Source organism: Erithacus rubecula, assembly GCF_903797595.1.
Source record: "Erithacus rubecula genome assembly, chromosome: 8".
NCBI lineage: Eukaryota > Metazoa > Chordata > Aves > Passeriformes > Muscicapidae > Erithacus > Erithacus rubecula.
The window spans coordinates 15278754-15293631 of record NC_136659.1 but is presented as its reverse complement, the minus strand read 5'-3'; the positions used below and the strand labels follow the sequence as shown (position 1 = coordinate 15293631).

Below are 14878 nucleotides of genomic sequence, written 5' to 3'. Positions count from 1 at the left end.
CTGCGAAGTTGTATTTCCATTATATTTTAATGTTTGCAGCATTCATGTGCTGTAACAAAAGCGTGGTTGTGATTTCCCTGTGTGGAAGGTCAGCAGTGAAGAGGGAAGAGGCAGTTGCATATTGCTCATTATGTGAGAACAAAGGCTGGCCTTCAGTGAGTGCTCAAATATCAGACGCCTGTGTTACACAGCACCACAGAAAACCTCCTCCTTCCCAAGTGAAAAGCAGCCCCCTATCAGTCTGAATGTTTTCCTTGAATGAATGCCAGTGACAGTTGCATACTTTTGTTTCATTTACGTCTAAAGATTCATTTCTGCGCTCTAAATTGTCTTCTCAAATTGCTCCAATGCCACAAGAGATATCAAACACTGAAGTATTCTGGGCACTCTTGCAGAAAAGACTCAATCAGAGTGAGAAGCAACATAACATTAATCACACAAGTCTGTTATTTGAGTCCAGACTTCATTTTGACTCACCAATTGAAAACTTTAGTTTATCTTTTATATGACATGCATTTATTCATAACTCTGGATCTATACAATTTACATATCTGTACTTTTTCATCATTTCTGCTAATAGCTTTTGCACAAACCACTCTGCAGTTGGTGCAGTTGCCCAGGCTTGATGGAACATTTTTAGATTATGGGATAGGACAGAGATTTCCTATTTGGTGTCAGTGGTCTTGTCATCCAGCAATGGCTTGTAACATGAGAGCCAAATAGTCCTGCCTTTAATTTGCTTGTATTCAATTCCACATGCTGCTTTTCTGCTCTGTGTCACCCAATTATTTTGTGCAGTTTATACAGCTTGTGTTTCCCGGTCTTTGCCCAGTTTACTCCCTGGTGCAATGTCTCATGTGATTAAAAAAATTATTTTTCTCCCCAGTAAAAATAGCCTTTCTCTATTTCATTACTACTCTCCCTTTTGTTTTTTTAAATTTTAGCAAGTAGCTAAAAAATAGTAGATAATTATCATGTTTTAAATTCAAAATAGTTTGGATTAAAAAAAACCCCAAGAAGTCAAGGACAAAACTCCCAGCCAGGCCCCTGATACTTCTGAATGGCCAGAATCTCACTGCAGTGTCTGCTTTTTGCTATTACAGACTGTTGTCTCCTCATGTGCTAGAAGCAATGAATGATTCCCCTGCCTTGGGAACTCATGGCAAAGCAACTTTAAAGCAGGCCAATATCCTGTCACATCTGCTGGGCTGAATCCACTTTTGGTCCTGAACTGACAGGTGGTTCTGAGCAGCTCAGGGGGGATTTAATTGGTGTGTGCAAAATGCAGCCTATGAGTTGATATTACTTGGAGATGCAGCAGTTAATAACCCACTGCCAATGCTATTGCCCTTGCCTATGCCATTGTTTTTTTCCAATTGATTTCCAATGAAATAGATTAAAATACTTCCAGGTAGAAGATATATTTGCTGTGAAGTAAAGGAAGCAGTATCAGAACAAATGCATAATTACCAGGAGGTCATCCCCACTCATCCAAAACCCATCATCATAGTTTTTGAATGTGTTTTCAGATTTTTTTATTATTCTCTAGAAACATACTACCATGGTATATGACTTGCTTCTTTCCCAGTGAAATCAATAGCAAAATTGCCATTGACTGATGGGAAAAGCCTGTGAAAAATGTTTCAAGAGCATCGTTTTCATTTTGGTAAATTCAATTTGTTGGCCAAAAATTAGATTTGTAATTGTTTGCTTCAATCATAGTTACAGAGAGACTGGCGTCTATGTCAGTTCCACTAGATTTATTCCTTCTAACATGCTCTAAAAAAGATCTATCGCTCAAATTTTAAACCAAAATTGGAAGATAGACTCTTTGCAATATAGAAAGAATCCAAATTCCATGTTCAAGAAAGAACTGTGTGCTAACTCTTGCTAATTTGCATGATTATTTTTTTTGCTGTGCTTACAAGGCATGTTGTCTCAAGTACTCCAATTATCTTTTTTTGACTTTTAACCCTGAACTGCACTGTTTCTTAATCAGAAATTTCTATGCATAAGTAATAGTGGTTAAGTGTTGAAGCTATTTTTGCTGTGAAATAGGGCAAGAAAGAATGTTTGCTTCTTTTAATGTGAAGGAGGGTGGTTTAGTATTTTTGGTATTTTTGGTGTTTTTTGTTTCATGTGGTCACAAATCAGTGTGGTTTGAACAAGTTGCTGGTTCGGTTCAGCTCTTGGTGCTTGGAGAGTGCAACAGAACCATGGTGGAGCTTGGCTCAGGTGTGAGCCACTACTTTGATGTGATACCTTTCAAATGAAAAAGTCCATACTTGACAGGATCCCAAACTTGGCAGCTATTTTCAGAACTGTTTCTCTTGTGTGCTGCTTGTTAGCATTGTGGTGGCTTCTTACAAAAGCATCTCCTGCTTCCCGAGAGCTTTCAGAGCACGCTTGAAGTGCCAGACCACTGTCCTTCTGTGCTATTACTAAATATAAATTTTTCCACTTGAGTCAACTGAGTGAAGATCAGATGTTTTAAAAAGGGTTTGATTTTCATTTGGCCAAAGGCTACTCTGCTAAAAAAAAATTCAGTGACCTCATAGCTGAAAGTGACTGCAGATTTCCTGTTAAATAACTCTAGTGTTCTTCACAGCTCTGTGAACTAGGATTATATTTTTGTTCTGATTTTGTAATTTGGTTTTTGATTTAAATGAAAATTGCATAGACCTTGAGATATCCCTGTTGGTATCCCTCTTTGACTAAAATTTCCCTGATGCATTTGTAGGAAATGGAAATGCTGTTAAACTAGATCAGCAGTCCCCTGGTATGCTAGGATAGAAGGAAAAGCCTTTCTTTGGGTTCATCTTCATTAGGTTTTCTCTCTGAAGTTCTGGAACAAATGTGCTGTGCAGCCTGTTTCTTTCTTCCTGCAACCTCTTGTCTTGTAGCTGGCTTTGGCAGCTCCAGCATAACCCATCTTCTCAGGCTTCTTCTAGCAGGAACTTGTCACCCTGAAAAGAACACAGATTTTGCCAAGATGTTCAGGGAATGTGGGCAGCTTGTGCTCTTGGAACAGCCATGTCCTCCCACTCATGTCACTGGGATGCTGTGGGGACTCTCTGGATAATGTGTGGATTTGTAATTCCTTGGAGACTCCTTGATGGAGACTGAAGCCCATTCATAAGATATGGATGATACTCATGCTTCAAAAGTACTGGTAACTAATTAATGAAGCCATTCCACTCTCCCTTAGTACAGCAAGCAGAAAAGGTGTCTGTTTTGAGTCATCACAAATCTTAGCTCTGCAGCAGTATGTTTCTTAGGGTGCAGTATTCAGAAGCTGGTGGCGTGAGGTAAATAATTATTTAGCTGCCTCTGTGTGAGTGTCTGGGCTCAGGATGCTGTTCTTGCATGGATATCTGTTGTGTCTGGAGAAGCAAGAGCTCTGTCTTCAATGTGGCATCATTTCTTGAGTGTGCAGTCATGTCTGAGTGTTAATGTATTTTTGTCCTGATATGATTTAACACAGTGCAGGACAGCACCTTTCTCCACACCCATCTGCAGCTAGCTGTGCTGTGCTGACCCTTGGTGTGCTGTCAGCACAGTGAATGTGGAAGGGCACTATTTCAAAATTAGGAGGGCAGTGGAGAAGATATGTCATCTGCTTGAAGCTAACATCTCATTCAGGGAACAATTTTATCCAAGGTTAATGGAAGATCAGACACTGTATCTGTCAGCTGAAGCAAGAGCATGGTGATCTGTTAAATGTGGAGAAGTGTAGCTCCAGTCCTGAGCTGTCATGATGTACTTGCAGCATTTTGGTAGGGTTTGACAGGTAGTGTTTGACTATTTATTGACACAAGCATCCTCTGTGATGCTCTAAGTGTCTGTTTTTCTGTTTGTGGGTGGAAATTGAAGGTTTGGGTGGAGAGAAGTGAGAGCAATTTTCTGCTATTTGTGAAGCAGGGATGTACCCAGCAGTGGCTGAGTAAAGGGAACGCCCCTGCACAGGGCTGGGTCAGCCCTGGCCAGCAGCCAAAGGAACCCCCAGCCCCACACTCCCCCTGCCTCAGCACAGCCTTTGATACTGCAGGTGAGGGCACCACCTTTGGGAGAGGGACCAGCTTGTTAAAATATGTGCATGGTTCTTAATCTAACTGCAGGATTCTTACGAGGTTCTGATTATAATGGGGTGTTCAGTGGTATCTGTGCTCTAAGGGGAGTCCTGAGGAGTTACTTGATAATGTCATGATATTATGCAGGATAATGACCCCTTATTAAGGGTTTGTAAACTTTGCCTGAGAATTACTGTAAATTACTTAAGTCTTTCCTTAGGGTTTTTATATATAATATCACTTTCATCTTCTGTGAGGAGGCAGAACAATGTATTTGTGTTTGTGCTAGGTAGTGTTTGGGAAGGGGAGTGAAAGACTGGGAGATGTGTTGGATTAAATAGTCAGTAGGTGTCTGCTGCAGAGCTACTTTGGAGTGAGGGTATGTTCATTCACTCCTTCTCTCACATTTTTCTTTATTAAGGTGCAGTTCAGCTGAGACTGACTTGCTCTTTGGCCATCCATAATCCGTGAATCAGAAGGATGCAGAAGACTATCCCCTGCCTTCTTGTCCATGAGTGATAAGAGCACAAGATCATTAATACAAGTTTGCTGCAAAGATGAGTTCAGAGGAGAAGAGTATATCTCCAGCTCACAAAACATCCACTCCATCACATAGAAGTGCCTCCTCTTCATCATCATCTCAGAGAGACAGGAGGCAGGTAAGGAAATATTCTGGTTGTTTGTTCCATCTGGTGGGATGATACATTCATTCCTGTAATGTGGCTCTCAGTTCTTGTTAGCTCTAGATTTGCTTGCTTATAGCATTGAATGATAGCACTATAGCCAAAAATTGCTGATTTTTTGAATATACTTTTTCCATTTCCTGAAGTGGCTTGAAAAAGATTTAGAGGCAACATGGGCACTATGTACAGCACTGGAACAGGAAGTATATATTCTCAAGGACAAGTAGGAAACATGCTCTGAAGTCTTTTGTTAAGTGGTTTCTTTGGCAGCATGATCATACAATAGCTTAAAGTAGTTTTGTCATATGTGAATATCTCTTTTGCAAATCCAACAACAGAGATGCATTATCATTTTAGAAAGTGGTAAATCAGTTTAAATACCATATTGTTCATCCTTTCTGTAAACACCTAATTTAAATATTTAAAATATTTTTAAAATGTTATTTGTTTCACTCCAAATTAACACTGATTGCAATACCTCATAGATTACTAATCCAGTTATGTTAGACTTCCATTTTTAAGAGAGTCTTGTTTAGATGTAATTCTCCAGAATCTCTTTGAGATGAAGATTATATTAATTCCCCTCAAAACAACTTGAGCTTTACTGTAGTGTGTTTTTGAGGGCTGGGTGTACAGCGTGGCCACAATATCAGTAGGAACACTTCACAAAATATCAGAGCTATCTACTAGAATTTAGATAAACTCTTACACATATATTTTACAAAGGTGAAGGTTGATACAGAAAAAAATGGTTACAACAGAAATATATTTAAATCCATGAAAAAGAGGCAAATAATTAAAAAAAATAAATCATTGGCTTAGGAATATTTTCCCAGCTATGTATGGCAGCTCTGATACTATTTTCTCAGCTGCTGCTGAAGAAGTTTCTTCCCTTACCTCTTAAGAAAATTTTTAAACCCAGGAATTTTTAATGAAATCTGTAAAATTTAAAGTTTTGAATGTAAATAATCTCATCACAAGATAATTTTTAAATGTTAAAGCAGGAGAAGAATTCTGATGCATGCTCAATAACAGGCAGGAAATGTGTGTGGAATTTCCATTGCTTAAGTAAATTAAATAAAAATTTCTCGAGGATGATAAATATTTTCCTTTTTGGATAGCTGCATTTAGTTAATTAAGTCTTGATTAGGATATGACATTTTAATTTTTTAGTAGTTCCATCTCGGGCAAGAATTTTGATAGAATTTGTTTAACGCATCGGTGTATTTTGTCTCTCACATTTAAAAGAAGGTAAATGCAAGACTCACAGGAGCTGGTCTCAGCTAAGAGCATATTCTGTAAGTTTTCTTTGTAATTCCATAGTTTAACACAAAACCATGCAACTAGGAATTAAAAAAAAAAAAAAACATTTTACCCTTCATCTAATGGCTACCAAATCTGTTACCATAGCAATGGTACAAAGCAAGGTGTACCTGTCATCACAATGAAATGGATGCTTAACTTTTAGTCCATATTTGATCACAGAAATGTGAAGCCTGATTTTAAAATAATGCCATAAATGTTGATGGTGTGTTGCATCCAGAGGATCCCATAAAGTGTGATAATGCTAAGCCATGTACTTAAGCATGTAAATGTGGATGGCAAGGGCTGCTCTGAGGTGTTTGTTTTTTTGCCTTGGTTGTTTCAGTGCTAAAGGCAGGACAATGAATGGTGAGCAGTTTCTCCTGCAGAAAGGAATGGAGTTGCAGTGTGCAATGTGGCATAAACTGCAGTGGTGCTGTACCCAGGGAAAGGAGCATGCACACTTCCTCTGTGCTTGTAGACACAGCAAAACATCCATTTCATCCACTGAAACAACTGTATTTTTAATTTCTTCCCTTGCTTGTGGTACTGTTTTTATGTGTTTTGGTTTTCATAGGCTTTTGCTCAAACATAATGATAGCTAGAGGATAGGGATTTTGATTCAGGGACTGTTAGATTTTACTTTGAAAAGGCTTTAAAATTCTGTCTTGCTACCCTTCTTTTCCACTTTAGCTAGTGGAAAAGCACCCTTCCAAATTGGTAATATAAATGAATATGTAAAGTGATGTGACTGGATGAAGTGCCAATGTAGCTTTTATTGTCATGTGTGAGGATAACACTGGGTATTTCTAGATGGTTAATGATTGAAACCTTCTCATCATATAATTCTTGTCAAAGTCATACCAGCAATTATGGAACAGTTTCCCAATAAATTATGATGCAGGAGGCTGAATGAGTGTGAACATGACTATGATAAATCATTTCAGGACGAGTGGAAAATGTCGTGCTGTATATAATGCTGGCATTTTAATGTAGCTTTTTTATTTGTACAATATACATCCCCTAAGAGAATTAGCAGTCAGCAAAAGCTTTGACATTGCCAATTTGCAGGCTCCACGATAAAGTAATAGATAAATGAATAGATTAATGAAGTCAGCAATAACTAAAAAAAGGATTGCAGATTTTTGTTGTTCATTTTTGTTAAAACCATGTTTAATTTGGATGGTTAGACAGTAGAAACCACCTGTTTTGTTTAACCCCTGAGCTGAACAAGGTGACAAGGCAGGTGTGATACTCTCAATAAGGAATACTTCAGAAGGAAGCAGCAACAGTTTTTCCTACTGTGGAACTGTTGCCAGTGCATGAAACCTGTCACTTCCACTGTCAATAAGAGTATTCATAGAAAAGATAGAGCAAAAAATGCAATTCTGATAGCCTATTTTGTGGGCCATACTGACAAGGTAGATTCTTGAGTTTCATCCCTTGGGAAACTCTGAAAAGGCTATATACTGCTGCACAGCAAAATGGAGAAAAACTAACAACTCTTAAAAGAACAGATGAATATGATAGAATCATAAGTTGTGTATTCAGTTTTATGGGTGTGAATTCTTAATGAATAGTCTGTATTTTATTTATTGACTAAGTATGCAGCTCGTAAGACACACATTATATATTCTTTGCAATGTGTGGGTACTAATATTGTGCTGAGAAGAAGGAAGTAAATAGATCATAGGGTGATCAGCAGTTCTCTAGCTCTTTTTGTGCTTTTCTTAATTAGTTGGCTTTGTCAACAAATCCTTGTTTCTTTTCCTACACAGCAATCTCAGAAGAAGAAAAGCTTTTGGTCTTATTGCATTTAGCCTTGTTGTGATCACCTTTCTACCAGGAGAGCTTTCATATTTTTAAACAACTGTTGTCTTTTAGCCATATGTAAAGAGTGAAAGGTGGGGGCTTTGAAGGAAGAGGAAAAAGGATTTTCCAGAGCAGTGATCTGCTTTTCAAGTTTTAATATGGCTTTTTGTTTGTTTTGGGTTTGTTTTTTTTCCCTTCTGTACAAGCAGTATTGACTAATACAAAGAGTGTACACAAGGGATTCACAGAGGACTGAGTTTGGGCTGAAGATATTTACCTGGCTATGAAATTTTAAAAGCAGAGTGTGATTCCAAAGCTCTGGTCTTGCCCAAAGGTCTGCACTGGGAAATGCCTGTTTAGCTTTTTACAACCACTGTATTTTAATTGTCAAAGTAGTCTCCTGAAAGTGGTATTTCCTAAGGTGAGGATCAGCATTTGGTAGATGCTTAGACAGTGCTGCTCATACAAGGTTGCCATGTGATTTAACCTAATGTATTCCATGAGGAAGAGATGTCTGAGCTCATTCATTTACCTTTTTATTCTGGAAGTGGGCAGCAGCCTCCATGCTTGCTCAGGTCTGTCATCCTGATGTGACATCAGGGAAAAATTTTCTTGTTGGTTACCTGTAAAATTCACTTCTTCCTGTCTCTCTGTGACTTCCAAAGAAAGGCAGGCAAGGATGGACAATTGTCTGCAATTTAGGCATAAGTACAGATCTGAGAATGCAGCCATACTCTTAGTTTTGCTCTGCAGCAAAGCACTGACTTTTAGAAGCCTTTTTACTTTGCAGTAGTTTGTGAGAATTATTTTAATAATAATTATTAATCTCCCTGAGTTTCAAACTAAAGAGGCTACTAAATGCCAAGTGCTGTTGTTACAGTGATGCAATTCTCTTTTACTTGCTTTTCCTAATTAGCTCTCTTCACATAAAACTATTGAAGCAGGATTAGAGCAGAACGTGTTGAGTACTTTAAAAGCAACAACTCACTGGAGCAAGCAAATGTTCTGAGGGAGCCAAAGAATGAAATGGCAAAATTGTTAACAAAAACATGCAATTATTCTTTAAATTGATTAGTTGCTGCTACAACATTTTTTCTCTTGTGCCTTTGGTAGAGAGTGCAAATGTTCCTTAGGTTTGGAAGGTGGTGGGTGACAAAATGTCTGAAGCAGTGTAACTTTTCTAGCTAGAAAAGTTTTCTAGCTTTTCTAGTAGAATACTCATGTAATGTTGCATTATGTTCAATGCCAGACCCCCAGGCAGTGATGCTGATGGGTGCACTGAAAGTATGAGACATTCTCCAGTGCTGGGAATCCTTGTGTGTGTGAAGCTAGCCTGCAGGCACACAGCAGATGTCCTTCATGTTGTGCCTGTCCTTCCTAGAATTCACCTGAAAGACAGCAAACAAAAAAATTAAATCTGTCCATGTGCACAGGATGGGCCTGTGGGTCTGTGCTGAGATACTTGGACCAGGACTGCTCCTGGACCTTGGTAAATCCACAGAGCTTTAGAGACAAGGTCCAGAGCACAGGCCAGGAGATTCATAGATGCAGATGCTGTCTCTTCCCTAGAAAGACTTGGCCTTAAAGCTTTGAAGAAATGAAGAGTTCTGGAGCAGCCAAGGAGAGGCAGAGATAGCATTCATTCAGGCTGTCCCAGGGGGCTGTGTATGTTCTCTGAGTTTCATCAACATTGCTCTCTGAGTTCCCCTGCCCCTAGAAATGCTTTACAGCTTGCATGGAGAATGCTGAAGTTCAGATGTGAGCTATGAAGAATGATTTATTTTTAAAAAATGTCAGTTTGATTAGAGATGGTGCCTGTAGCTGTCTTCTATTACAAAACCAGGGAAGTGGCTCTCATAAAAACTTAGTTACACATGCAAATTATGACAGATAATTTAAGGTGGCATTTTCAGAACATGGTGACTTTTGCATTTCTCTGTCTCATTTTTCCCCTCATGTATACATGTTCTACATAAACATGTCCCACCTTTCTTGAGAATACAAAAACCTGAAGTGCAACACACACACAAAAATTTGGAAGGAAAAAGTGCAACTCTTCTGAAGTGTCATTGAGGCTTTCTGGGAAACAAATGGGGGAGAAGAAAGAGAAGCATGATTGTATTTTCATTTCCTCAGTGGAGAGGAAAGGCACAAGGGTGAAGAGGGAGGTTGATGGCAGGTATGATATAGAGACTTCTTTTTTCCAGACAGCCATGTGTGGTTGGGATTATCCACCTACAAAATATACAGATGTATTAGACAGAATAACTGTGTGCCTTAGTAATGCTATTTGCTGTTTTGACATTCTCTTCCTGTTTTTATTAAGTATTTTACCTTGAAAGTGAAAATTAAGTGATTACATAGAAACTTCTTTCTTCCCCTAGTAAAATATTTCATGTAAAAAAAAAATGGGATTAAAAATTTTTCAACATCTCTTTTTCCTATCTCCTATATTTTTGTACTGTGTAAATTGAAGTTTAAAGGCCATTGAGAAAGGCTAAGTAAGTAGCTTACAGAAAGAAGTGAAGGAGAGTCACAGGAAGAAAGATTGTCCTTCTTCTGAACCTATGAACTTTTTAAAGTAAGGTCCAGCTTTTTAATCTATTGTTTGTGTTAACATTGACTTCCTTTCATGTCTAGAATGCTTTCATTCATGAACAAACTAACATATCAAGGAATGATTTTGTTTTGTATATGTAATTTTATTTTCCTCCCTTTTTTCTTTTAAACCCTATTGGCATCATTAAAATGAACTAGTAGTTTGAGGCTATTTAACAAAATATCAAACCTTTTAATTGTGATTATTCGGTAATCATAAAAAAAGCTTTGTATCATTAGCTAAAATTTGCATTCTCTCTGTTAGGCATTGTAAATTTATCTGTTTGTGCTATCTTAAGATAAGTGCAAAGGGAGAAGATTGTCATTAACACTCAGGCAGTGCTTGGTAGCTGCTCCAAACCATCATTCTGGCAAAAGGAAGGTTGCTGTTACAGTGATAGATGGCTCTTTCCTGCTTTATCCAGTTGTGCTAATGATTCCCTCCAAGAAGCTCTTATGAAAGCAAGAGCTTATTTATCTTCAGAATTTATCAAAAAATACCTTACAGAGAGCTCCTGAGCTAACAAATCCTTGACATTTCTGTCACACAAGAGGGGTTTACTTTGTGTGTCCCAGGAAAGAAGGCATACAGACCTGGATATTATTTATATGCTACTACATCTTATATCTACTTGTCTTTCAGTAAAAAAGTTGCAAAGAGAAAATGTTGTTCTTAAGTACATTTCTATACAAGCTGAACATGAGTTACAAGAAGAAAAAAAAAATTAACTGTGTGTGCTACTCACAGTATTGCTAAGTTCCTTTGTTGGCTGATGCTGAGATTGCTGAAAACAGCTATGGAGCAGTGCCAATAGAAAAGACTGGGGATAAGAAAAGGACCATGATGGCTTTATAAAAATTGAAAAACTGTTCTAGGACACAGAAAGGGGAAATGCATTGATGAGATATGGTCATTTTGCTTTGCACTCACTCTTCTCTCACAATTATATTCAAGAATCTGTCTTTCTTCCAACATTGAGAGAAGCCAGAGCTGGCTGAGAAGTAGCCCAAGAAAAAAAGCAAGGTTCAAGGTCATAACCTTGAAAACAATACAAGTTTTGCAAATAATATTGCAAATTAACTTGGCATGTGTCACAGCTTGTTTAGAAGATAGTAAAAATTGGCATGTATGCAGTCAAATCTGTCTGCCCTACTACTTCTGCTGTGTTTCAGATGGGCGTGAGTGTCAGACTTGTGTTTCACTGGATATTCTGTCTCTACTTACTCAAAATCTCTTTTTTTTCCCTTGCCTTTCCTGTGAAAACAGTTGAATATCTTTTGCTTTAATAGGAAGTCAGATTCAGTAAAGAAAAGTTAGGGTGTTCAGCCTCTGGTCGGATGGAGACTAACCCTGCCAGTGGAATGGGGAGGAGAATCAGAGGAAATAGAAGGGAAAACCTGAGAGTGAGATAAAGCAGTTTTATAATTGAAATAAAATACAATAATGGCTGTAATGGAAAGAAAGGAGAGAAAGAAATGAAACCCAAGTAATGGCCATGCCCCTGCCAGCTCCTTATGCACCTCCTGACTGGCAGAATATGGGAAAGTGAAAAGTCCTTGATTTAGGTAAGAACTACTCAGCAGCAGCCAAAATATCTCTGTGCCTTTAACTCTGTTCTCAAACTAAATCCAAAATGCAGCACCACACCAGCTACTCAGAAGAAAATGAACTCTGCCCCAGCCAAAACCAGGACAACATTCTCTATGAGTCATTGAACTCCAAAGTGAGAAAAGAAGCTGGCATGGAAGGATATTGTAAAATATGTTTTCCATTCTTTCCTTTCACAGAAGATGAGAATATGATGCAACATCATAGTGCTATTTTATTTTCTCCATCAATTTCCTTCTCCCTCATGTCTTTGGGGAAAAAAGGGAAAAAGCAGGATGGAACAAGCATTTCTGTTCCCCATAATGTTGGTTTGCTGTGGTATTTGGAGGAAAATAAGTGACACATATATACTGTATGTGAGGATAATCATAAAGATGAAGGAAGGATTGTAGTTAGAATTAAGATTTTGCAATGTAATTACATAGTAATTGAGTTAAACTTGTAATTATTAGAATTAGTTTTCAAGAGCACACAGAATTTGCTAGTGCTGGCATTTTCCTCCAAGAGAAACCAGCTATAGTGTGTTGATCCTGAAATGTGAGGGGAGTCTGGATTGCAGCAGTGCCAATGTTGATTTTTCCTGTCTGTATTTTAGGATAAGAGGAGTAAGAATACTATGTTGATTGCTGTTCCTAGTTTGATGGATTATTATTAATTTTCTTATTTGATTAAAAATAAACCCCAGAAACAGTGTTGACCTGCCTCTTTATTCTTTCTTACCAGCTTTTTTTATTGGTTCTTTACCAGCTTCTTCATGTTAAAATACAAAAAACCCCTTGACAATAATGTCAAGATTCAAATAATTTTTATTTCTTTGATTCTACACAACAAAACTCTTGCACTGTAAAATTAACTGCTTTTCAGAATGTCAAGCAGTTGTGTGATTTCTAGCTGTAATTTTGCAGAAAAATAGTGTGCATTAAGGGAAAATGTTTTGCATCAAGTAAGGTTCTTAATATTATGCTAGAGACATCACAAATCTAAAGAAATGATCTTGTGTCAGTCTTATTGTGGTCATGAGTAAAGAGAACTGAAAAGCAAACATATATAGACAACAAGCCAGCACTCCTGGAAGTAAAGAATGTAAAGAAGGCAATTTTATATAAGAGGTGTTCATTTTCTAATTTTCAAACAAATAGTTGAATAAGTCTGCATTCATTAAAGTGCTGGAGGCTAATAATGTATTTCTCAACTGAAGTGGAACTGTAATGACTGAAGGCTAATTAAAAAAAGAAGGCACAAAACCTTCCTGACTGAAAATCATGTAATTGAAAATGTCACTGGAAATCTGGCAAGCTAAGGGCTGTTGGGCTACTCCTCTCTAAATATGGCCCAAAATGAAATTGCAGTTATGTAACAACAAGCTGCAGCAGCTGCTGCATGAGACCTTCAGAACATCTGTGTTGGGCCTTGCTCCATCTCAGGATGGATGGATTCCTGCCTGCCAGACAAAGCTGGCAAGAAAAGGGGAATCATCCTGATTATGCTAATCAAGAGACATTTTAATCTCCCTTGGAGGAGCAAATTTAGGTTCCTTTGTATATTGTTAAGGTGTCATCCTGTGTACATAAGTAGCATTTCCTTTATTTGGTGAGAAGGTTTATCATTATCATTAGGAGCTTCATGTTTCTCAGCCCAAATTAGTTTGTTAAATTATTTGATATGTAACAGACACTTATGCTACGTACATACATACACATTTTTTTTCTTCATCTGACTAATAAAATACACTGGACTAAATAAGTAGGTTGAACTTCCTTTGATCAAGCAGAAGTTTTTAAAGCATAAATGACAATGGTTTTTGCTGGTTGGCCCTGGAGTAACATAATACTGCTGCTTTTCCACATTCTTCACTGTAAAATTTAATTAAAACTAACAGAAAATAAATGCTAATTATTGTTGCATGGTGGCAGGGATGCTTATTAATCTCCACTGAAAACAGAGACAGTCCCCATATTTTCCTATTCTCATTCACAGTTGCAATTTGAAGGAGAACAATGAAGGTCTGTATCTTGCTCTGCAGCAAGTCTGTGTTATATATATGCATTTAAATTAATATCTGTGTTTATTTTCATTTAGTTTGGTTATGGTCCTTTATGCACTTAATAATTCATATAAACAATAATATTTACACTGCCACTTGTATGTGCTTTTATATTCCCTGATTGTTTCTGCTGCTGCTGGTACCTGGGTAATCTCTTCTTCTGTCAATGTAAAGAAGCTTAATTGTGAACAAAACTTAATTGGCATTTTCAGTTGAGAAAAACATATGCTTCTCTGAGGGTAATTGCAATTGCAAGTTTGTCCTGGAAATAAGTAGTTTTATTTTATGCCAAAGAAATACTAATGACATGTTTTTGTAGACTTCTTACCAAATAGTAGTATGAGATGTAGCAAAATTCCACCAGAGAATGAGATGCAGATCCATGCATGAAGGTTGTGGTCATTTTCTCTTATATCAAAAATTATTTTCTTTTATAAAATAGGAGTGAAACATTTCTGGAAAATGGAAAGACCTATTTAGATGTCTTTTAAGAATAGCTTTTTTTTTTTTTTTTTTCCAGGACTAGTTGTGACATAATGTATTTCATTTTTATTGCAGTGTAAAATTTTATAGTATTATCTTATGTAAAACCAGCTGTGATGGTTTAAAATCACTGTATTCATGAATGTTCACCAGCAAACCCATCAACTGAGACCCAGAAACTGACTTGTTAATACCTGTAATCTATTTAAAAGCATCCCTGTTGTCTCCTCCACTGAGAAGCCAATAACAAAATGCTAAGGTGTGACAATGAATATTT

The 14878-nt window shown here is 37.5% G+C and overlaps 1 protein-coding gene across 5 annotated transcripts in view; it reads left to right on the top strand.

Annotated features, from left to right (window-relative positions):
- Positions 1-14878, top strand: part of OSBPL6 (oxysterol binding protein like 6) — an 84670-nt gene that overhangs the window by 35480 nt on the left and 34312 nt on the right. For all 5 annotated transcript variants that reach the window (XM_079310302.1, XM_079310303.1, XM_079310301.1 and 2 more), the window contains exon 2: positions 4492-4729. In XM_079310302.1, the coding sequence (XP_079166428.1) occupies positions 4628-4729 (102 nt within the window). In that variant the 5' untranslated portion in view covers positions 4492-4627. The remainder of the gene's footprint in view (positions 1-4491; positions 4730-14878) is intronic.